The sequence below is a fragment of the Podarcis gaigeae genome (genome assembly GCF_964106915.1).
Source record: "Podarcis gaigeae genome assembly, chromosome: 1".
NCBI lineage: Eukaryota > Metazoa > Chordata > Lepidosauria > Squamata > Lacertidae > Podarcis > Podarcis gaigeae.
In genome coordinates, this window is record NC_139678.1 from 29,753,843 (window position 1) to 29,777,579 (window position 23,737).

Genomic DNA, 23,737 nt, shown 5'->3' on the forward strand with positions numbered 1-23,737 from the left:
ACGTAATCCACCTCTTTCTTGCTGTAGAATTACTTTTTTTTAAAGTACAAAGTATACACACTCCTAATTAATGCTTCAAAGAAGTGTGTTCTGACCTCTCATAGGAAAAACTTCAGCCTCTGTGAGATTCAGAAGATGCCTAGATCCTGCCAGTGTATTGCACCAACTCCCATTTTCACCATACCTACTTTGCTCTGTTGAGATGCTGTGGCCGTGGGCTTAATTTGGCTGGCAGGCACTACTTTAGCGCAGAGTCTGGCAGCCTTGATCCCATAGAACTCTCCGCAATTATGCATCTTAGCAGCTGTCTCCTATGCAGAAAGCTTTTCCATTTCCTTCTACAACATAAATAAATGGGATTTATGATTTAGACCTTTGGACAGAAAAAAAAGCTTGCTTGCTTGCTGCCTGGGGTGCTACTAAGCTGCTGTTTTGTCTAAATTTTTGTGCAGTCCAGTACCTTTGCCACCTAGAGTATAACAAGCAAGATAATATCAAATGAACTTCACACACAGAATAGTCAGAAACTCTTTTTTATTTTAATCTCCTTTTACAATTGTCAAAACATGATCAAAGGTTAGGTCTTGTTAAGTGCTTTAATGTAGTTGCATCATCATCATCATCATTATTTATTTACTATTACTATTATTTATTGAATTTATATTCTGCCCTATACCCGAGGGTCTCAGGGCTGTTCACAGAATAAAACCAGAATAAATCGTGCTGGTGGAGTGCATCTCCCTCTCTTAGCAGGAAATCATTCAAGTTGTGGTTCTTCCTAGATGGTGGCACATAGAGTCCCTTTATGAGCAAATTATTATTACTATTATTTATTTATTTATTTAATTTATATACCATCTGCAGGTCTCAGGGCAGTTCACAAGATAATCATTTAAAAAAAAAAAAAAAGTTCTGCCCAAATCTTCCTCAGTAAAAAAATGGGGCAGATTTAGACTCTCAGTTCTGAAGGGGTATCTGGCTGCCGCGATGGATGGCTGGTTTGGAACGCTTCTAATTCCAAGAGAGCTTTGTTGATTCTGTTTATTGTGGGGAATGGCGTAAGATCCACTTTAAACCTGCCAAGACAAATTAACAGTTAGACATAGAGGCTGTGGTCGTTAATGTAGTGATTAGGGGTAGACAAATGTGTCAATTTCGGTTCTCTGTTTCTCATTTTCCCAATCGTAAATAGTACTGTACTTAATTTTCCCACAGCAATTTTATAATAAAAAAAATCATCAGCATCCTAATGTGTGTGCGCGCACAAACACACACAATTTCCCCAACTGCAGTTTTGCAAATCAGTTTCCCCTAATTTAATGCATTTTTGTATGTTCTTTTCACTAACATAGACATTTTCATGCACACCCTACCCCAGTATATGCATTTCTGTGCACATCACTTGGCGGGAGAAATGCACCACAAAACTGGGAGAAGTGTTAATTTCTAAGGATGGCTTTTTGTCGGCTCTCGTATTGTTTCAAAAAGTGCAGATCTGCCTTTAAATGCAAACAAAATCACATATTTCCCCTATCCATAATACCAATATATTCTGTGAATAAATGCTCCATCCACAAGCCATGATCCAGTGAAATAAGCTCTTTCACAAAAGCTTCATTGGTGTAAATGCTTCCCCCCCCCATTAATTGTAGCATGCATTTCAAGGGGAGGGTCGGATTCATGGGATTTTGGCTGGGGAGGGAAGGGCTAATCTTCCCCTCCCCTGCATTTACTTTGGTTCCCTCATCCTTGCTGTTTAAATGAACAAAAATGGCTGTTGTGATTGCCAGTGATGCACTGAGCATCTTGTAGAGCTAGATGTTGGCAACTGAAGCAGGCACCATTTAGGCCAGCTTCCTCAACCTTGGCCCTCCAGATGTTTTTGGCCTACAACTCCCATGATCCCTAGCTAGCTGGACCAGTGGTCAGGGATGATGGGAATTGTAGCCTCAAAGCCTTATTTAGGCAGAGGAGAAACAATACAGAACTGGGATGTGGAAGACAAAAGTCTAGTGGACATCCTAATTCTGGGCTGTTTAGGTGAGAGTGGTGTTTAACGTGTCATCTTGAACTGGGATGACTCACTGCCTGCTTTCCAAGTGTAGATTGGAACACTGCACTTTTTAATTTTCTATTTTTCTTAATAAACGTTAAAAGTGATAAGCAATGTTGGGCACATTCAGAGTACACCCATCTAAGTCAACAGACCAAAGTCATTTTAGCCAGCTTATTTCAGTGGGTTTATTTTTAAGCACCGTGTGTTATGTACTGAAGTTCTCACCCTGGGCCAGCAGGGGGATACTGTAGATAGTTATGCAAATAAGGGATTGAAAGTGACTTTCAGTGATTGGATAGTTTTAGAAAATTGTTACAGTTACGTTGTACTGGAGCTCTATATAAGCAGGCTGACTGAACCCTTCAGTTCAGTTCTGTTCTGGCCTCTGAATAAACAAGAGCTGTTTGAAGAATCGCTGTGTCGTCTGATATGTTCACGCACAACTTAACACCGTGACTTCATACAGATATCGCCCATTGCTTCATACAACATTTGAATGTCAAAATATAAAACATAACAGCATTGCACTTCTCCTGACTTCCCTTCCTCCCCAACATTTTCTGGAAGTAGAATCCCAGTGCAGAATCACTGGAAATTTATCCAATTTGTCTGCTACTTCAGTAGGTTTTATCCCCCCCACCCCACCCCAAGTATGACTGCCAACTAGGCCAATGGGATCACACCAGTTGCCCTAGCAACTAGCAAGGCATAGTTCTGCTTACCTCCCGGCATTGAAAACTTGGGGAACCAAGCATAGGTCAGCCACGGTTACCTGCAGAAAAGCAGAAAGAAATGTTAAAGCAGTTCCAAGAGCCCTTCAGCTTTTCAACCTAGCAGGGATTGTCTTTTCTCAGAGTTAAATTATAGTGGTGATATTTTGATGTGGCTGGAATATCAGCTCAGAGACCGGTGGAATGACCGTGGAGAAGTCTCTGTCTCCTCTTCTATCTGATGTATCAGAATCTTAGAATTGTATAGTTGGAAGGGATCCCGAGGGTCATCTAGCCCAACCCCTGCAATGCTGGAATCAAAAAAGTGTTCGGCATCATGTGCTGGCGATGATCCTATGGGAGGCACAGAAGCTGAGCAGTTTGATATTAAAAGCAATGAGAAGAGGCAGGGAATATGGAAGACAAATTAATACAATACCAAATTCTGCTTACAGAAATATCTTAACGGTTTGACATTAAAAAACGTACTGTAACCCTTTGCAAATAGTTTGCTGGGAAACTCCAGTTTACTATTTTCTGTAGCTCAGCTCATTAACTGGATATGGATTTATTTATTGTGATATTTATACCCCCGCCATTCCATTTCGTATTAGAATACTCAGGGCAGCTGATATGAACAGTTTAAAAAGTATTGTGAACCATTTAAAAATGATCAGGAATTATTTTTTTTTAAATAAAGCTACACACTTGAGCAGCAGATGAAAACAACCAAAACAAAGTACGAGGTATGATTAAAATCAGCACTTGGTAGCTGGCAGGCCACTTGGAACAGGAAAATCTCTAGCTGATGAAACGCTATTGAAAGAGGCTAGATGGCTCACTCAGGGCTGTTTCAACTGACCTACGCGAATGAGCAGCATCCTGCAGGTGAGGATAGTCCTTTTCAGGTATCCTTTTCAGCCGTGAAGTACTGTATAAGATTTGCAGTATAATTTGGGGGCATGTGTGGACTTTGGTTAACCATTGTTATTTTTGTATTCAGGTATGTTGGATTTGCATTTGATAATTTGGGTGTGTGCACGTGTGTGGCTTGCTCTCCTGTTCCCTTTTAATTCTCTGCTGTCTGGGTGCAAAGGTGGGTCTGGACGGAGGAGATGACGGCAAGAATATAAGTGCATTAAACAGAACTGAATTTGCAAGAACCCCTTTCAACTAACGTTTCCTTGAGACACCCGAAAAGATCTCCATGCTTTGGGGCCTTGGAAGGAGAAAGAACATAATGGCCACTCCCCCATCTCTGTACATACAACAACCAGAGTAACAGCTTGCACGCTATCCTGTGACATTTTGATTGGACTGCTAACGGTAGCAGGTGGCACTGTTGCTCAACTCTTGCTGTAGCCAAGAATACGGGGGTAATGTTCAGCCTTTTGCGAGAGGTCCCTAAAACGGTTAACTGGGGTAGGGAGAGAAAGGAATAAGTAAACTATTAGCTTACTGTGTCCTTGGATCTCTACTCGCTTGGCCTCTGTGTTGATACCAGTGCACAGATAAAAGAACATAAGAGCAGACTGCTGGATCAGGCTAATGGTCCATCAAAACAGTTCTTTCAGTGGCCAACCAGATGTCTATGGGAAACTCACAAACAGGATCTGAGCACAAGAACCCTCTCCCCTCCAGTGGTTTCCAGCAACTGGTATTCAGAAGCTTTGCTGCCTCCAGCTGTGGAGACAGAGCACAGCCATCATGGTTGGTAACCATCAATAGCTCTCTCCTCCGTGAATTTGTCTAATCCTCTTTTAAAGCCAATGAAGTTGGAGACCATCACTGCCTCCTGGGGGAGCGACTTCCACAGTGTGACTATGTGCTGCATTAAGAAGCACTTCTCTTCTTTATCTGTCCTAAATCTCCCAACATTCAGCTTCACCGGATGTCCACAAGTGATTTCTTGACTTAGGAAATCTGGGGAGTTCCTTGTTGGCACCCTGGTTAACCAAACCTTGGTAATTCTGAGTTTCTCATTATCTTGGTCCTCAGAGGACAGGATCGCATCTTGCCTTACCTCATCCCCAACACAGTAGCGCCCAGCTGTTTCACGCAGGATCTGCTCCAAAGCTGCAGGAAAAGAAAACAGCATGTTGTTGGAAATCGAGAACACGCTTTTTGTTTTTCAGTATAGACAAATCACACTGCTAAATTTGGCATTGTTTTCATAAAGGAGCATTAAACGTCCTGGTTATTAAATGGCAAATAACTGGACCTCCCAAGGAGAATATCGCATCGGTTTAGTTTCTCCCCTGTTGGACCACATGTTTATGCAGGGGTGAGGAAGCCAATAGGTCAGATCCATATTTCCCCAGCCCTACTAGGTCAAATTTGAATGATAGGTGTGGGTGCCCCCTTGCCAATCACCTGACATCACTATGTCAGATGCTTCTGTGATTTGAAGTCCCAGCTGTTGGGACTTTGTTCCAAGTGCAGTGTGAGGCTCTTTGAAAGCCCTTTTCCTTATGCTGCTCTTTAAACTTGTGCTGCCTGAGACTAATAGGAGCTTAATCCAAAGCAGCTGGAGGGATACCAGATTGATGGAGGCTGGCTTAACTATTCCACCGGTGTCTTCCAGTACAAGCCAGACAGGAAGACAGCTTTCTCCTCAAAACCTCCTACCTGGCTAGCAAGTGACTAAAGTCCAGCTAAAAGTTTCAACCTGGGACTCACCTTTGAAACCACGAGAAATGCAGTTCTTTGCCCAGTCTTGCTTCTTCTCACCAAACTGCTCCAGGACAGTCAAGTTCTGAGAAAATGTAGGAAGAGCCAGAGTTAGATTGCCTCTACTGTACAACACCCAGAAGCTTCACTATATGGTGGCTAATAAGTAAATATTAATAATAAAAAGAGAAGGAAGGTTGGAACACTACTTTTGGGGTGTGTGAAGGTATGGCAAAGACAATTATTCAGATAGTAAGGCTTTAATCTATGATATAGTGCAAGGGTAGCTAAGCTGTGTCTTTCTAGGAGTGGAACTCCCATCATCCCTGACCCTCAGTCAGGGTGTGCTGGGCTGATGGGAACCAGAGTCCAATAACATCTGAAGTGCCGCAGATACCCCTGCTGTAGTGTGATGTGCCTTTTGAACTTTAAGGCTGAGGCAAGACAAATAGATATTGTCTTGTTTTTATCTCTAGGGACTTTTTTGTCTGGAACAGATACAAAGAGGGCCACAGACAATGGGTACTGAGTGAGCACTAGTACAGCACAGTATGAGGGCAGGGGTCATCTGCAATACTATCTGTAGAAATTCATTACTCCCACCTTCCTGGGAGAGGCCTTCAAGATGCCCTTTTTGCTGTGCATTCATGATTATTTGCACACCCGTGATGGTGTGGGGTGGTTAAGCATGAATCAGCTTACAATAGGGTTTGCACCTGCAAAAGGGTCAGGATAATAATACTATTTTGTGTTCAGTCAGTTCCAGTCCTGTACCTTCCGCTAACACCCTGTCACTTTTTATACTTCAAATGTTGCAGTTTGTTTGTTTTTTTGCACTGCAGTGCAAAAGTGCCCTTCTGGGGGGAAATAATGTTGTAATGTTGAGGAAGTGTTGCTTCCAGTTGGAACGATGTGTGGCTGGTCCAGTATAAATCCACCCCCAATTTTGCACTATCACTGTGTCTTTTATATATTGCAGAATATATATCTGCGGGGGGGGACCCAATCGGGAGGGGTGTTCTGAACCACAGGCCCAAAGGAAGGCTCATGGGAGTGGTTTGGTGCAGGAACACCAAAGGAGGACATCAAAAACATCAGAGCGGCCAATTATAGGGCTTTATTAAAGGAGGTGTAACATTACAGCAAAGCAGTCTATAGCCTTCATAGACGAGAGACAGATTCTGCGGACAAGCCATTTCCTTGCTGCAGTGTCTGTCCCATGTCTGCAAAGGCTAGGAGACCTGGCAAGCTGCTTTGCTGTAAGCCTGCAATGTGTTTAATAAAGCACCAGAACTAGCCATTTTTATGTTTTTGACATCTTTTGGTATCCCTGCACCCTACCACTCCCACAAGCCCTCCTTGGGGCCTGAGGTTCGTAACAAGAGACACCACTTCATTTGCAGTCAGTAGTGAACTCTGATCCAACAGGGTTAAGGATGGATAGGCAGGCCCAGCAACTGGGCAATTACCTGCAAGGGTTGAATTCCAGAAGCAATGTGCTCTGAGATCATCCGCACCTGGGCTCTCTTCTTTGGATCCTGGGGCAGGAGACTAGGTTTTGGACGCGTCTCCTCCAGGTACTCTATTATTGCTATCTGCAATAAGCGGAGAGACTTTTAGACAAGAATGGCCTGGGAGGGAGGGGAGTGGTTGAAATGGAGACAGTAGTTCCCTGATGCAGATCAAGGAGTGAGGAATCTAAAGCAGTAGTTCCCAAACCTTCCCTCCTCCCATGGATTTGATGAGGGTTTTGTCTGCTGCAGCAATTGTAATGTGGCTGTACTAGATACTGTATGACTCTTTAAATGGTATTGCTTTTATTTTCTAAATATTAATAAATTATTATATAAACTGTAAGAAATAAAAGAAGCAACAGAAATACAATTAAAAATCAATATAAATATTTAACACAATGGATGTGCTATTTCACGTCTTCAGAGACAAATCCACAGGTAAGCCCATGGATCACCTGAAAGAAGCTTGTGCACCACAAGCTCTAGATCTGCTTGGATTAAACCAAGCCTGGGGGTTTCCAGATGTTGGGCATTACAACTCCAGTCGCCCCTCATCAGCAGCCATGCAGGCTGGGCTGATGGAAGCTGGAGTTCAACAACCTCTGGAGGGCCACGGGTTCTCCATCTGTCTTTCAAGCTAAGCTGGAGCATATGCTAGTGTAAAGAATGAATCTCATGTCTCAGAACAATCAGTATGGAACCACAGGTAGGATGGGATTCTTCAAGCAACATCAGTGTGGGATTAATTTCATGGTGAAAAGAAACCCATTTAACGGTGCTGCTAGGTGTTCCTATCCCACTCACGAAAGCTTTCTTTCCAGCAAGTCCCAAGCCTGCTCCCGAGATCTGGAGTGCAAAGTCCTTTGCCTGGGCAGCAGAACCAAGTAAATAATTAATACAGATTGCTTACTCACCGACTGTGAGAGGGTGATGCCATCAATTTTGAGGGCTGGGACTTGCTGCATTGGGTTCACTGCTTGGTACTCTGGTGTCAGCTGTGGAGACAGGACAGCTCCTGAGACGTTTGGGCTCCGCTATTGAAGCCCAGAAGAGCAAATCTTGCCCCTTGTGGAGGCACCGCACTGCCTGCTGTGCAGACCACATCCCGCCGTCTCCTTACCTGCTGCCCTCCATCCTTCAGAAGGTTGACAGGTGCTGAATCATAGGCAATTCCTTTCAGAGCCAGTGCTGCCAAGAGAAAGGGTGACATACAGTTTCAGGATGCTACCTACTCCAATTTATATATTTTTATCACTTCGTTTTTAAACGCTCTTGAGCACTGTGGAAGTTGAAGCAACAAAACAACAAAAATCTGTAGAATCAGCATCACAAGAACTTGTAATAATATGGATTTAAGAACTAAGGTGTGCTTTAAGAGCAAATATGAGAACCAGGATTTTGTTTCAAAAGGGGAATGTGCTCATTTATGTTTAAAGCAACAGCAGTGGTTTCTGTGGAGCTAATTCACCTTCCTCACTGAAGGTCAAACTAGATGTGACTTGAGAAGACGGGTTTGCTGTTCAGGTGTCTCTGTTTAAATATAAAGCAAGGGGTGTCTACCACTTTCCACAACAGGTAAGCATGGGTGAGAGGGGGCTGAACTCTTTCACCCTCCAGTTGTTGCTGAACTACAACTCCCATCCCTAACAAGCATGGTTGGTGGCCAGGGATGATGGAAGTTGTAGTGCAGCAACATCTGGCGGACCAAAGGTTCCTCACTCCTACACTGAAACAACAAACCAGACACCAGGCTGCTTCACCATGTTCTGCAATCTGGAGAGAGCAATTCAGTTAACATGGTTGATGCTCTATTTGACTGATGGTTGTAACCCCCAACCAGAGTCAGTCTTGTTTATCTTGCTAGATTATATCAGGTTATGAGCTTCAACAGACAGAACTTTTAAAACCCAAAGTCTTCCAGCATCCCTTGAGTGTTTCCAGAGTGCCTCTAAAGAATGCAGGAAATGCAGACATCTGGATTGTGCTATTTTTATGTAGAAAATATGTATTTAATTAACCACAGTCCTCGGATAAAAAAGATCAGCCAAAGAGAGAAGGAGCTACATAAAAATCCTTATGAGTGCAGAAATATTTGGGAATTTCTAGATTTCATACTGTAATGGTTGTGAGGGGTTACTTGTGCGTAAATTGCCTTCAGTTTAGTTAGTTTGCTTGCCCAACCATGCTTAGGGTCAGAGCTCGCCCTCCGTGACCTGTTAGTCACTTGCAGAATCCGAGAGTGGGCGTCTCTTGAACCTCTTCCAGCATAAAAGCTGTTTGACCCCGAGTCTCCTCCTATGTTCCCTGTGTGGAACGCGTCTGCGCAAGTAAGGGGAAGGCAGGGGCGTCCCAGCGCTCTCTCCACTAGTTTCGGGTGAAGGGTCTTGGAGCCCTGTCACCAATTCCTCCATCTCCCTCTCTTCTCTATGGGTATTACGCTGAAATCCTTCCCCCCTGCTAGTCCCCTCTCCGGCATCGCTCGGGAGCCCTGCCTCCGTTTCTTGCTCTGATGGCAGTTCCCTGACACATACATTGCAATATAGGAGTAAATGTGGCCTGCCTCACAAATGTTTTCTGCCACAGAAGAGGGCTACTTTGCACATTGCAGAACTTCCTGCATGTAGTGCACTTTATGCAATGGAATAAAAAATTTAACCTCATGCGTTAACAGTGCATGTATGCTCAGAAATAAGTCCCATTGAATTCAATGTGGCTTACTTCCAGGTAAGTGGGGTTAGGACTGCAGCCTGAAACATCACTTTTGATGTACAGTGGAACCTCGGGTTGCGGACGTAATCCGTGACGGAGGCACGTCTGCAACCTGCAGTGTTCGCATCCTGAAGTGCCGCGTCTCCGCAGGCGTGATTCGGCGCTTCTGCACATGTGCGAGCGGGGAAACCTGGAAGTAACCCTTTCCCGTACGTCTGGGTTTCCCACGGTCCGTAACCCGAAAGCATGTAACCCGAAGTGTCCATAACATGAGGTATGACTGTATATATGGGCTGCACATGTTGGACACATGGGCCAACTGCTTTCTCCTAAAGACAATCTGCACACAGGTTGCACAATATTTTCCCATTTTTGCAGTGCAGTCCTATATGTGTCTACTTAGAAGTAAGCACCACTGAGCTCAGTCAGGCTTGCTTCCAGGTAAGTGTGAACAGGGTTGCACCCTTAAAGCACAAACTTGTCCTCTGCATTCACACAATCTAGGAGCTTTCTTCTTTCCACACCAAACTAATTCTAGCATTTGCTCCCACTCTTTACCACAGGTAAAGAAGACACATTCCAGACTTCAGAAATGGCTGATCTTTCGGATATATGTTTGCTGCTCTGTGGTTTAATAAATCATTTATTAACTGCATTTTGGTGAAGAAATCCAAAAGACTCTTAACTGGCAGCATCCTATAGAATAGGATTCCATGCCTGTGCTTACCAATTCTCACTCTCCAGGTGCAGGAACTTCTGAAATAAGTATAGAGGACTGGCTGCAGTGGGGATGGGGGTGGGACAAGGGGAAAAAGCAAGTTATAATTGAAGCAGACTCAGTAATATTAAAATAAATGTTAAAAGTTATCAAGTCCATAGAAAACAGCTAATTTGTTTTGGTTTTTTCTTTTAGCACAATACAGTCTTGCCATTTGTCTTGTGATTCTCCTGAAAATGAAATTGACTCACTTTGCAAACAGCATGTTTACACAAGAGGGGCCTCACAGATTCCTATTTCTTCTTCTGAAATACTGGCATTTTCCACTGTTAACCCCTCCTCATCGCCCACCCCACCCTGCAAATCCCGAACAGCTATAAGATGGAAGCTCACTTTCTAAACTTTCAGTGAAGGACTGCCTGAAGACCAGCAGCTTCTACTCCAGAGGAATATTATAGCAAAGTGTGTGGGAAAAGTGACACAACAATGCTATGATATCAAGACAGAGCCTCACCTACCAGAAACCCACGTTTATCTCACCTTTTTAGAAGCCTCCATGCTGCATGTGGTGCAGGATTCTCAGAATGAAAGCCAGCTCACACTGTCTAAAACTTGCAGGGAGGGTGAGAGGGAGGAATATTTCCCTTGCAGCCAATTGGAGAAATTTCATAATCCCACCCTTTTAGCTATCAGATGGCAAAACAGAGCAAGACAAAGATCTCATTGCTTAGCACTTTTAGTCAGATACTGGGGTGGGGGACTAGAGCTGTGTGACTTTTTTTTTTTGTAAAATAGGCAAACTGGGCCTGTAGTTATTTCCTGCAGGGGCAGAAAAACTGTGGTCCTCCAGATGTTGCTAGACTTCATCTCCTGCCACCATCATATCTCGATAGTCTCTGCCAGAAAAAGAATCTATTAGAAAGACCCTAAGACTTGCTGATCAGAAGGTTCGAATCCCCGCGACGGGGTGAGCTCCCGTTGCTTGGTCCCTGCTCCTGCCAACCTAGCAGTTCAAAAGCACATCAAAGTGCAAGTAGATAAATAGGTACCACTCAGGTGGGAAGGTAAACGGCGTTTCCGTGCGCTGCTCTGGTTCGCCAGAAGCGGCTTAGTCATGCTGGCCACATGACCTGGAAGCTGTACGCCGGCTCCCTCGGCCAATAAAGTGAGATGAGCACCGCAACCCCAGAGTCGGTCATGACTAGACCTAATGGTCAGGGGTCCCTTTACCTTTACCTTAAAGGATTGTGGCAAAATAAATTCGGGGGTGAGGGGTGGAGAAAGTCCATAGTCAAGCAATTGCATAATTACCCTTCAGCAACCGACCTTCAACTTTATTGTGTTTTACAATCAAGCTGGTAAAAGAACTGTAAACAACCCTGAGGTCCTTTTTGAAATAGTGGGTACAAATGAGATAGGTAGAAAGCTTAGAATCCTGACTAACCAGTGACACAGGAAACTGCCTTACACTATGACAGACTACTGGCCCATCTAACTCTGTTGCCTGCATTGACTGACAGCAGCTCTCCAGGGTTTCAGGCAGAGGTCTTTTCTTGGGAGATGTGGGGTATTAAACCTGGGACCTTTTGCATGAGCCACAGTCTCTCCCAAAGGGGATGGGGATATGGGACCAGGATTATTCCAGTTTAATAAACCAAAGATTTATGGTGTATCCCTGGCTGCCCAGAAGGAAAAACTCCATCCCGACTTTGTCTCCTGCTCCATTTTGTTGTTTATCAATCTGAAATCCTATACTTCAGAGTATTCCTCACTGAACCTCACAGGATATTCTTCTGTACTTGGTAGACGGGTACAGGGTAGCTCAGTTACACGGGAAAATTGTCACAGCAAAAAGAATTAAAATGGGTATTAAGCTTTTGTGTGAGCTGGATATTCAACTCAAATGGAAGCCTGGGTACAAGGAAAGAATATTCAGGAAAAACAAGAAAAAACAACAACAGCGTGTTCCTCCAAGCACCCTTCACTAACGTGTTGTCGTCCGGATGTTTTGGACTACAACTCCCATCAGCCCTAGACTGCTGGCTTTGCAAACACAAATGTATCTTTTTCCCCTCCGCTTGTTGTAATAGCAACTACCTTCGCTAATGCGGCACACATCCTGTGCAGTCCTTCGTCTTTCTCTAGCCGAAGAACGAAGCTATGATTTTTTTGCTCAACAGTGCATTGGCTAGGATAGGAGTAGTCGCCGCTTCTGTTCCGCGCTGGCGCTTTACTGCCTGCCAGCCTTGAATGGAGACTTTGTTCGAGAGTAGACGCTTTTCCCGTGAGTCGGTGGGATTCTGGGAGTTGTAGTTTCAGCTCATTCCAAAAGTCTTAAAACTGGCCCTCTTTATTCCTTAGGGTTTAAGGCGGCAAGCACGAATTTAAAAGAGAACACCTCAGAAAATGCACATTTCAGAGAGGCAGCTGTGTCAATCTTTTGCAGCAAAAGCGAAACAAAGCTTGGGCCGCCCAGGACCCTGTTTGGCAAATGAGGCAACTTATTTTACAATAAAGTAAAAAACGGTTGTATCTGCCCTGACAACTGCAATACATATAGCATTAAGAAAATGTCGGGTTAAACTGAAGGCTTCTTTACTTAACCCAGAGCAGTAAAGAAATCACCGAAAAGGTTAAACAACAAACAAACCAATGTTCCCAGAAAGTGAATTGTAAGCAATCTCTACCCTAGCTCCTAGTTACAATTTTCCCGATTCTCATCCTTGTTTTCCAATCTCATCCTTGCTTTCCTGGCACAGACTTCGTCTACTTTGTATTGCCCCTCCCTCAGCGGAAAGGCGGAGAGGCGGATGGATGGGTGTCTCACCCTGCTAGGAATTTTATATACTGTAATGAGGTGTTAAGTTTAACTCCTCGCCTGCTAGTGTGTTTCTGCATCAAATTAATTCACATCACGTTGGCCCAATAAAAATGTCACATCACCTTTAACTATTCTGGGAACCTTTAATTATTTTGCCCATCACGTCCAACAATCAACTAGATCCTCAGATTGATCCGTTTTTTTTTAATTTCACATTTCCCCCTTTTCTCGGTCAGATCACGCTATCAAAGCAGCTTGTTTTCCTCTGAAAGAGCAGGAAGTGGGAGTTTTAAATTAGTGTATTTATTGTCTTCAAACAGTTCTGCTAGCCCATGTTTTAGCAGGAACTTTTATATGTACAGATGTCCTTTAAACATGTCTAGCCCTTCTCTGACAGGTAACCCTGGAATACAGTATTTCAGAGATAGCAGCTTGTCAGTCATAATGCAAAATTATGAAGTCACTTCTGATGTCAGCATAGAGTACAATTGACAGTATGATTGTATCTGGATCATCCCTCAGTCTGCAAGTAGAAGCAGGAGACTAAACAAGGCAGCCCCTCTGGAGCTGCTTGCTGCCCTTGATGCCACAGTGCTTACAGAGACATGCAGCGGATGCTAGGTTTTATTGAACGTTGCAAAACTCCGCTAATCCATTCTGGCACGCACAGCCTTGCCTCAAGGACTACGCTTCCCACAATGCAGTGGGAGCCTCTGTAGTTCCCCGCCCCTTGCTCACTTGGGGCGGAACGGCAAACTCTTTTGCCCATCATGCCTTTCGAACGCGGACTCTCCTTCCCGTGGTGCATCGGGCGCAGGCAAGGTAGGGGGGCCGGCAGGAGGCGCCTCCTGTCTGGCCGCGAATGCCGCTGGCGGCGAACGACAACGGCCAGGCCGTACCGGCCGGCCTGCGGCAGCGAAAACCCCTCCGACTGGCAAGCGGCCCTGCGCCGACGCCCTCCGCAGCCCGGAGACCCGGCTGGTTCTGGAGCCCGCTTGGCCTCGTCGTCTTCCTAAGCTTCGCAACCCGCTTCTATAGCCTACGGGAGCCGCCACACATCTGGTGAGGGGCTGTGGGGTGCCATGGTTACGAGGGCGGGGCTTAGGTTCGGAGGCGGGGCTTGTGGGAAATGAGTTCCCGTGATCTAGAACCCACTTCATCAGACGCGTTAACTGTTACCTTCCGCTGATAGTTACACAAATACGCTTGTTTTTTTTTTAAAAAAACTGCCTTGATATTTTAATTTTACTTAAAAAAAAATTAAGGTGAGGTTTAAAGTGTATTAAATACAACATATCTATTTATGGCCCTTACTCCAAAAAAACTCAGGGTGCCAAATGTAAGTCCCCTTCACGATTTTTACATTGCAACAACCTTATGAGAGAGCTTAAGTGGTCCAACGTCCCCAAGTGCAGATCTGCTTAGTGTTTTGTTTCATCATCACACTGAACAGCTAGGAGTGGCAAAGACTGATGTGAGCCGGAGGCTAACAGTCACCTTTTTACTCTTTTCCCTTTCATAGCTGGGATGAAACACATTTTGGAAAGATGGGAAGCTATTACATTAACCGAACCTTTTTCTTTGATGTCCATCCACCTCTGGGGAAGGTAAATAGCGAACACCAATTCTTGCAAACTTTGAGATCTAAGAACATTTCCTTGACTGCAGAACATTCTCATCCTGGTTCAGTTACATCATCATTGTGTCTAAATTATGTATTTTTATTAGATCAAGTTAGTGCTCTAAAAAGTTATAAACTACTTCATCTACTTCTGCTTGAATAAGGCCAGTCCTCTTCTCTCCCTAGATGCTGATAGGACTTGCCGGTTACCTGAGTGGCTATGATGGCACATTCCCTTTCCAGAAGCCAGGGGACAAATATGAACAACATAACTACATAGGAATGAGAGGGGTAAGACTGTGGGGCTTCTTAAATAACCAGAGGTCATATATGGAGAAGACCTAGAGTTTCCCTCTTCTCTCTCTCTCTGCCTCCAATAAAACATATGTTTATGTTTCAAGAATGGGTTTTGATTCCAGGTAATACTGTAATCTCCATTTCTAAAGCTGTACTAAATCTGATGGTTGTACAGTAATCTAACATTTGGTAGGATTTGGAATGAGTAGAGAAGAGGAATAAAAAAGCTATGTGCAATGTTCTTTTAGTTGTCTCATAGTTTATGAAATTAGTAACTTCAGTTAACTGCAGGGAGGAGGGAACCAGTCTTTGTCTGCCTGTCTGTCTGTCTGTCTCTCTAGCAGAATTTTCTGTCAGTTATTTTTAGTGCAGGGTTGTGTTTTCCTCATGCCCATGGAGGTATCACTGTCAGCAGTTTTGACTCTCAAACAATATGACATTTGGTGTTGTGGTTAGAGTTGTCAGACCAGGGTTCAAATGGCAACTCAGCCATGAAGCTCACTGGGTCATTTTGGGCCAGTCACTGCCTCTCAGCCTAACCTATATCACAGGAAAAAAAATTCCTTCCAGTAGCACCTTAAAGACCAACTAAGTCAGTTCTTGGTATGAGCTTTCGTGTGCATGCACACTTCTTCAGATACCGAAAGCTCATACCAAGAACTGACTTAGTTGGTCTTTAAGGTGCTACTGGAAGGAATTTTTTTTGTTTTGACTATGGCAGACCAACACGGCTACCTATCTGTAACTATATCACAGGGTTTTTTTGCGGGGGTGGGATTAAATGAATATGGGGGAAACCATCTACATCACCTTGAACTTGTTTGAGAAAGGTGGGAGTGTTGCAAATATAGGGAAAAGGGAGATAATGTAGGTTAAGCTGTGGGATGGTTATATTTTCTCATCGTATGGGTTAATGGAAGCTTTAGAATTAGTGGTACCTCAGGTTACATACGCTTCAGGTTACAGACCCTGCTAACCCATAAATATTACCTGGGTTAAGAATTTTGCTTCAGGATGAGAACAGAAATCGTGGTGCGGCGGCGCAGCGGCCGCAGCGGCCGCAGCAGGAGACCTCATTGGCTAAAGTGGTGCTTCAGGTGAAGAACAGTTTCAGGTTAAGAACAGACCTCCAGAAAGAATTAAGTTCTTAACCCGAGGTACCACTGTATTTGGGCAGAAGTGAGGATGAATGAAGGTAGGGTGGTGGAGGATCAGATTTGGAACTTTTCATCTGTTTTATCTCTAGAGGAATATTTCTATCATGAAATCCTGACTAAACATCAGGAAGAAGTTTTGGACAGTAAGAGCTGTTTGACAGTGGAACAGACTCCCTCGAGAGGTTGTGGGCTCTCCTTCACTGCAGGTTTTAAAGCAGAGATTGGATGGTCATTTGTTATAGATGCTTTAATTGAGATTCCTGCATTGTAGGGTGTTGGACCAGATGACTGTTGGTCTCTTCCAATGCTGTGTTTCTATGAGGGTGGAGAATACTCAGCAGACTGACTTGAGTATACTTGGCTGTGTGTTTTTAAGGTTGGGTAGCAGCAGAGCTAAGGACATGCTTTGTCATCACCACGTGAATAGTGTTTCTCCTCTCTTTATTTAGTTCTGTGCGTTCCTTGGTTCATGCCTGGTCCCCTTCTCTTACCTCACGGTGCTGGAGTTGTCCAAATCTCTGCCTGCAGCAATGCTTACAGCTGCCATTCTGATTTTTGGTAAGCATCCTCTTCATGTTCCAGGGTTTGTTTCATTAGTTTCTCCTGTTGGAAAACGATGCTCAGTGAAGGAATTGGGCTTGGGAAACTTTAGGTGCTCATGGTCTCCTGTCACAGAAGACCCTAAGTGTCAACATCCTTATTTAGTCACAGACTTGTGGGGAGTACCTGAACAAACTTCTTGCCTTCAGTTTTCTGCCTAGTAATAAACACAGAGGATTATTGTGCTATAAATATGATTAGGGTGTAAAATACTTTGAGTGCTTTACACATGCAAAAATGTTTTAAGAGTCTGCATAAAAACAAACAAATGTTTTGAATGTACATATGCCCTGGGTACAATCAAAAGGCTGAAAAGTTTTCCCTTTTTTTGGTCCACATTATTTGGAAAGGAGAGAATGCAGGAACAAAGATGAGCTATAGGAGCATTTCTCAAGAGGGGACAATTTTAGCTGATATTGAATAAGTGGAAAGTCGTGATAGGAAATGGCATTGGCTTAGGTAATGAGAGGTGGAGGAGGACAGGGAAGAGAACTATCTTGGCTGTCTCTTAATGCAAACCCAGGCCATTGAGCCTGAGCTTCCACAGCTGCCTCCCACCATGAACCACCATGGGCAGGATTGGCAGCAACAGCAGCAGGTATGTTTTTATGCTTATGATAATATTTTGTTCTCTTGTTAATTATGCTATTTTAAATGTGCATCTTATATTTTACTTTCTTCAGTAATGCTTTATTTTGGATTGTTTTATGTGCTGCTTTAAAATGTTGTAAAGCGCTTTGAGATTTTTTCCCTAAAAATACAGTAGAACCTTGACTTACCACTGCCCCTACTTGCGAACAATCCGACTCGTGACCACAGCAAACCCAGAAGTAAAGACTAGATTTGCCACAATTCACGCACGCGCAGAAGCAGCTTCTGCCGACTGCACATGCGTAGAACGACGCTTCTCCCAGAGACCCGGTTTGACTCACGAATGGACCTCTGGAACGGATTCCGTACATGAGTAGAGGTTCCACTGTATAAAGTGGCATGAAAATGAAATGAATAATGATAACAACAATTAACTGATGACCCCAAGCTGTATGCTTTGAAGCTGATATCTCTGATAGTGAATAGTATCTCTGACAGTGAAATCAATGTGTAGATGAGGGTGAGACACTTTGCAGGTAATGAGTGAAAGCAGCATAGTTGATTTTGTACATTCTGATGTGTTCTTACTGCAATAAGATTATGCTTGACTAAGCACTGAAAAAAACAACAACTTTTAGGCTGTTTTTAGAACAACAGCTGATATGTTTTTGTCTTATTTTTCCAGATACAGGGTTCATTACTCTCTCTCAGTACATTCTGCTAGACCCCATTCTGATGTTCTTCCTCATGGGAGCTGTGCTCAGCATGGTCAAGCATGATTCCTGTGCAAACAGGTAAGGTGGCAGCAGTTTTTCGAGTATGTGGCCCTTCACACTTGTGTCAGAAGATTTAATTATATGTTTGTTTTGCATTACGCTGTGATTTTTATCCTGCCAACTTGGCTCCAAAGAGTCCTCAGTGTATTCAGTATATCATAAAACAACTCAAAACAGCAATAAAATCCATTGTTAAGAAATAAAAGCACATAATATATAACATGTGAAACAACACCTAAAAATGTAGAACATGGCAGACAATTGAACAAAGAAGGTCTCTCCCAAGAAGCATCATTTAATAATACCATAATGTACAGGGATAGTAGTTCAGTGGACTGGGCAGTAGATTCCTGTATTCAGGAGCAGAGCCATACTCAGTATGGTAGCAGTGATTGGCATTAAGGTACAGATGATTGCCCTCCCCTCTAGTGTTGCATTCACAAATAACATGCAGATACATGTGTGATAGTGATGGCTCCAAAAGGCTAGGGCCCTGTCTGTTGCCTGATGTGGTTATTCTGAGCCTTCTGGGCTATTGTATTGACCTTTCTTAACAGCAGGAGGTTTCTGTGTGATCAGTTGAATTGCTTTAGATCAGATTTTAGCACTGCCTCATTTTTAGGGAGAGCGCTTCAAGAACAGGTGAGGAACCATTTTCAGCCTGAAGGCAACATGCCCTTCTGAATGCGGGGGCAAAAGTGTTTGGAACAAGGAATGTAAATGTGTTCTGTTTCTCCATTGGAGATACCTAGGTATAAAGCATATCCTGCCTTAGATTTACTCCAGGGATCTCTATTAAAAAGTTTATTGTTCCAATAGGAAGTTTTTCAAATGTGTTTTTCAGACCCTTTTCTGCTCCCTGGTGGTTCTGGCTCTGTTTGACTGGGATAAACCTTGCTGGTGCAATAGGCGTGAAATTTGTTGGCCTTTTTGTAGTACTCCTGGTTGGACTGAACACTGTTTGTGATCTCTGGGAGCTGCTGGGAGACCTCAGTCTCTCACTGGTGAGTGTCTAGAATTTTTACTAGCTTTCAGTGTTTGTGGGGAAATGCATTATGAAAATGTTGTACAGTCATACCTTGGATCTCAAATGCCTTGGCTCCCAAACAAATCGGCTCCCAAACGATTGAAACCCGGAAGTGAGTGTTCTGGTTTTCGAACAATTTTCAGAAGCTGGACATTAGGTGCAGCTTCTGATTGGCTGCAGGAGCTTCCTGCAGCCAATCGGAAGCCATGCTGTAGTTGCTTCAGTCAGCCAGTGGTTACTGTATTGGAGCCAAATCATGACCATGACAGAACATATTTAAAAACTGTCTGACAATCTATATAAAGCTTCCTTCTGCATTACACATTAAAATATTGCTGTTGTTCATTCAAGGAGACTGTTGTCCCCTGAGTTGTTCTTGTTTTCATTTTGACTTTGCACTGAGTAGCCTAAGGTTAAGCATACACTATAGAGTTCTGCAAATAGTTTTTATGAGAAATTGCTGCTAGATAGAGGCCTTTGATTTGCTGTATCTAATGTGCTGTAATGGGAAACCTGAAGTTGTTTTGACCTTCAATACGGCAATGAAGTTAATAGTCTGCAGATTAGATTTTGGCATACACAATGCATTATTCCTAGTTACCGGTTTAGAGCTGTCCTTATGGGTTTTGCAAGCTCTGCAGGTTGAGCTACTTTTCTGAAGATGAAACTTCAGTCAGTTCATTTTTTCACAAAGAGGATTTTTTCCAAACTTAAATAACCTGTCAAGGTAGCAGCTGAATTCAGCAGTGGGCTTAAATTATTTTTAGCTTGCATTTAGAAGTCATCAATTATGACACAGGCTGACCTTGGTGATAAATGCTATTAAATCTGTGTCTCATTAGCAGCAAGGAAATTGGCTTTTTGCCATCCATAATGCTGTTTATTCAAGCCTATCTTAGGGGTGCTATTATTCTTCTGGGGTCAGCTTCTCAGATTGTTTGAAGTTACAAAATCCAATTTATTCCACCTACTATCCTTTCTATATAGTGTAAACATTCTTTCTGCTATGAGGTTTGCCTCTCTTGGTTTAAATAAGTGTAGTCCAAAGACATAGAGTATCAGCTTCTGAAAAGGTCTGCTTCTAATGTCAGGTCAGTTAATTACATTTGAAATAGGACAAATTCATCTTCCTTAAGTCTCCTGCCTGTAGATGGCTGCAGTGTTATTAGAGTTGCGCCATTGCCAGCAAAACTCTATGAGTCTTAACAATATGCAAATAAATGCACTAACTCCATAAGAGGAATTGATGGAGTAGCCAACTGGTGCAGTCTTTATAGCTTGCTTGGTTAGGTGTACTCAAGAGATGTGTATAAAGAAACCTGCCTAAATGGTGCTGCAACTGTTCTGAATTCTTTGTTGCAGGTCACTCTGGGGAGGCACTTCCTGGCTCGTGTGCTCTGCCTCATTATGCTGCCACTTGCTCTCTATACTGCTATGTTTGCTGTTCATTTTGCAGTGCTAAATAGAAGGTATTTCTCCTCACTTTTCTGTCAGAAAGAAAACACACATATGACAACATTAGTTCAATTCAGGCATTGTGCCAAACCATGTTTAAGGAAGCTTAACTGAGAAACCATAATTGGCAATTGGCTAGCCAGTGGGTTTGAAGCTTGAGGGTATTGCTAGCTATTGTTCAGACTTTTGGCACAATATTTGAATTGACAAGCATGAAAGCAGACAAGCTCTGTTTTCTAAACTATGGTGTTGTTTGGTGCAATGTTTGAATTGAGCCATAATTCTAATAAAGTTGTATTTTTATGCAAGGCAGACAAGTCATGGTAATAGCTGTTTTAGGAATTCTACATGGTGTTCCAGCTCTGTTTAGTTATGCCTCAATATTTAACCTGATCCATGTGTGCATTAATTTCTTTGGAGTCTTGAGTGTAGACCTGTGTCTTCAGACATGGTGGCTTTATCATCACTGACCAGTTAGCATTTGAGTGACAGGATCAGGCATGGTTGTTTCATGATTTTGTTGTGGACACGTGCCTACCTCTTACGTTACATTGTCCTTTACTAATAAATAATGGAAAGAAGACTGAAAAGTTATTATTTTATTTTATTTTTAAAAAAATATGTCACACTTTTCAACAAGTGGTATTAGCCCAAAGTACTTGAGCCAATGTTGGCTTTGCGATTCACCAGTCAATTTTCTGGGTGATAGGCATGTTGAATTCAGTGGTTTATTCTGTGTTTGGCTTTGCTGGATATTGGTCTCTGTCAAATACCAATGACCTTCTAAAATGACAATATTCACCAAGCTTCTGACCACAGTATTTACTCCCATGCTTAAGAGTAAGCCGTTAACCCCACTAGTGAAGAAAAGTGACGGTCCAGTAAAGTTCTAATCCTCTAGGTTAGCATGCAAGTTTGAGGTACATGAACAAGTCTGGGGGCTGTTTTAGGAAATACTCAACCAAATATCTCACTTAAATTAGGCTTTCCTAGGATTGTTTACTTGCATTGTACTTGGGCACAATTGATCACTTAATTGATGTAAATCTTGAAGGTAGCTGAAGGTTCCTTGTGTGTCAGCCAAATGACCCAGATTTTTGTAGACTTCAAAGGAAATTGGGAACATCCTGTCCGCTGACAGGCCAGTGCTGTTATGTTTCCTGCTTATTAAATTATATGCTTAAAACTCTTTCCTTTTGTCTCCATGCACGCATAATTTACATACACTTGTTTTTTCCCCAGTGGGCCTGGTGATGGTTTTTTCAGCTCTGGATTTCAGTCTCGGCTGATTGGAAACAATCTTCATAACATGTCTGTTCCAGAGTGTGAGTATCTAGGTACTTGAGGGAACCAATGCTCTAATGAACACTCTTTTATCCAAGCAAACAAAAAACTCTCCTGTGTTTTTAAGAGAACACAGGGTAGATGCTAAAGCAAATGCAAAGTATTTGTCACATGTCTTTTTGCTCTTTAGTGTGTTTGGAATGGTGATCTGAACCACCTTGGAATTATTTCTGAACATTTTGATCTTTGTCAATTGTGGGTTCGGAGTGGAAAGTTTAGAACTGAGCACAAGTGTGGCGGAAGCATATAAAATGCATAATGAGAGAGTTGATGGAACTTCAAAAGATGCAAAAAACAAACAAATGGAACAGTAACTTTTAATTATATATTTCTGTATTGGATTAAAACGAGTTGTAGTTCCTGGCACCACCTTGGAGAAATCCTGATCTGTTAAACTGAACTAAATTAAATTGTTAAACTGTTAAACTAAATTAAACTAAATTGGCAGACTGTGTCTGAAACCAGTGTAAATGTGTGTCATCTTGATTCAGTAGTCACATGCTAGTGATCTCCCAACTGGCATCTTTTCTTTGTAGGGTGCGACTGTTGCCTAACAGCTGTTGTGCTACCTGAACCATTCTATACACTCTGGTTACATTAAATAAGTGACACTTGGTTACCAGTACAGTTAACAGAGTTTTGGGGAAATGTGGACCCCTATTGTACCCAAGCAGCCGAGGTGGGAGTGCAGAGAGGCAGTGATAATTTGGGGGATAAATTGTTGTCACTGCACCTCCTTCACTTCAGCCTATGAGCTAAGGATGTGCTGTCAGAGTGTTTCTTCTGTGGTTATCTGATTCCCCACTCCCTGCACAACAGGAAGAAAAAGCAAAACATCTAGAAAGAATAAGAAACATGTGATTTAAAATCTGCAGAAATCAACAGGAATATTTGGGGGCAGGTGGAGTGTGTGGGTTTCTGATGTTTTTCCAAGAAAAGTTGGCTGTATCTGCAAAAACAAATTCTGGAATTATTTCACCTAATTAATGAAGTCACATATATTTTTAAAATGCTGTTATCTTCTTAAACCTGAAAGATTGGGTGGACTATTCTGAAATAATGTCTTTGAATGCCTCCCTCATTGCTCAAATTCCACATCTTAAGGTATCTGCTTCTATATCTATGAGAATTTGATTTCCCAATGGATTTTGCAAATGATGGTAAATGACACTGCAAGTTTTTTTTTTATGCAATCAATGTGGACTAGTGAAAGTTCAGCTTGTATTGAAATAGCAGCTGCAGTCACATCAGACCATGATGGCAGCCACATGACGATTCTGTGGTGGCAACAGTTTCACAGCACAGTGGAATCTTGGTCATGATTAATGACTGTGTATCCTGCACTCTTGTGGCTGGTTTTATGCAAGCAGTACACAGGTGCCAATATGTTTTACTTACTCACAAAATTATACACCGCCCTCTCCCAAAAAATTACGGTAGTGTATAACAACATAAACACATTTAAAAGCAATACAAAGCAATCATTAAAATGACTGGCTACTTGGGACATTTTAGATAACCCCATAGGCCTGTTGCCATAAGAGAGGCTCCAAGAGGTTTCTGAAAGCAAGAAGAATGGGGGGGAAAGATGCCTGTCAGATGTCTGCTGCAAGAGCGTTCCATAGCATGGGACCAGTAACACTAAATGCTCAACTCCAAATGAAGGGTGTT

General features: G+C 42.8%; 2 protein-coding genes across 8 annotated transcripts in view; one reads left to right on the forward strand and one right to left on the reverse strand.

Moving 5' to 3' along the window:
* Positions 1-901: 901 nt before the first annotated feature.
* Positions 902-12,629, reverse strand: GSTZ1 (glutathione S-transferase zeta 1). Of its 3 annotated transcripts, none has more exons than XM_083738436.1 (9): positions 12,475-12,629; positions 10,387-10,438; positions 8,071-8,138; positions 7,865-7,945; positions 6,906-7,031; positions 5,446-5,521; positions 4,790-4,842; positions 2,779-2,828; positions 902-1,076 (listed from the first exon to the last, which is right to left on the reverse strand). In XM_083738436.1, the coding sequence occupies exons 1-9, from the start codon at positions 12,493-12,495 to the stop codon at positions 950-952; spliced, it is 654 nt and encodes a 217-aa protein (XP_083594562.1). In that variant the 5' UTR covers positions 12,496-12,629; the 3' UTR covers positions 902-949. The 3 variants fall into 3 exon arrangements, with proteins under 3 accessions (XP_083594562.1, XP_083594561.1, XP_083594563.1); XM_083738435.1 differs by having other exon boundaries at positions 12,472-12,595; XM_083738437.1 differs by lacking the exon at positions 12,475-12,629 and adding an exon at positions 10,918-11,063.
* Positions 12,630-13,302: 673 nt separating this feature from the next.
* The window catches only part of POMT2 (protein O-mannosyltransferase 2), a 47,035-nt gene continuing 36,600 nt past the window's right edge, over positions 13,303-23,737 (forward strand). For 2 of the 5 annotated variants that reach the window (XM_083733794.1, XM_083733793.1), the window contains exons 1-8: positions 13,303-14,260; positions 14,721-14,805; positions 15,006-15,110; positions 16,723-16,831; positions 18,150-18,258; positions 19,085-19,244; positions 20,630-20,736; positions 21,965-22,047. In XM_083733794.1, coding sequence (XP_083589920.1) covers positions 14,061-14,260; positions 14,721-14,805; positions 15,006-15,110; positions 16,723-16,831; positions 18,150-18,258; positions 19,085-19,244; positions 20,630-20,736; positions 21,965-22,047 — 958 coding nt within the window. In that variant the 5' untranslated portion in view covers positions 13,303-14,060. The remainder of the gene's footprint in view (positions 14,261-14,720; positions 14,806-15,005; positions 15,111-16,722; positions 16,832-18,149; positions 18,259-19,084; positions 19,245-20,629; positions 20,737-21,964; positions 22,048-23,737) is intronic. The other 3 variants (XM_083733795.1, XM_083733797.1, XM_083733796.1) reach the window with 3 other exon arrangements.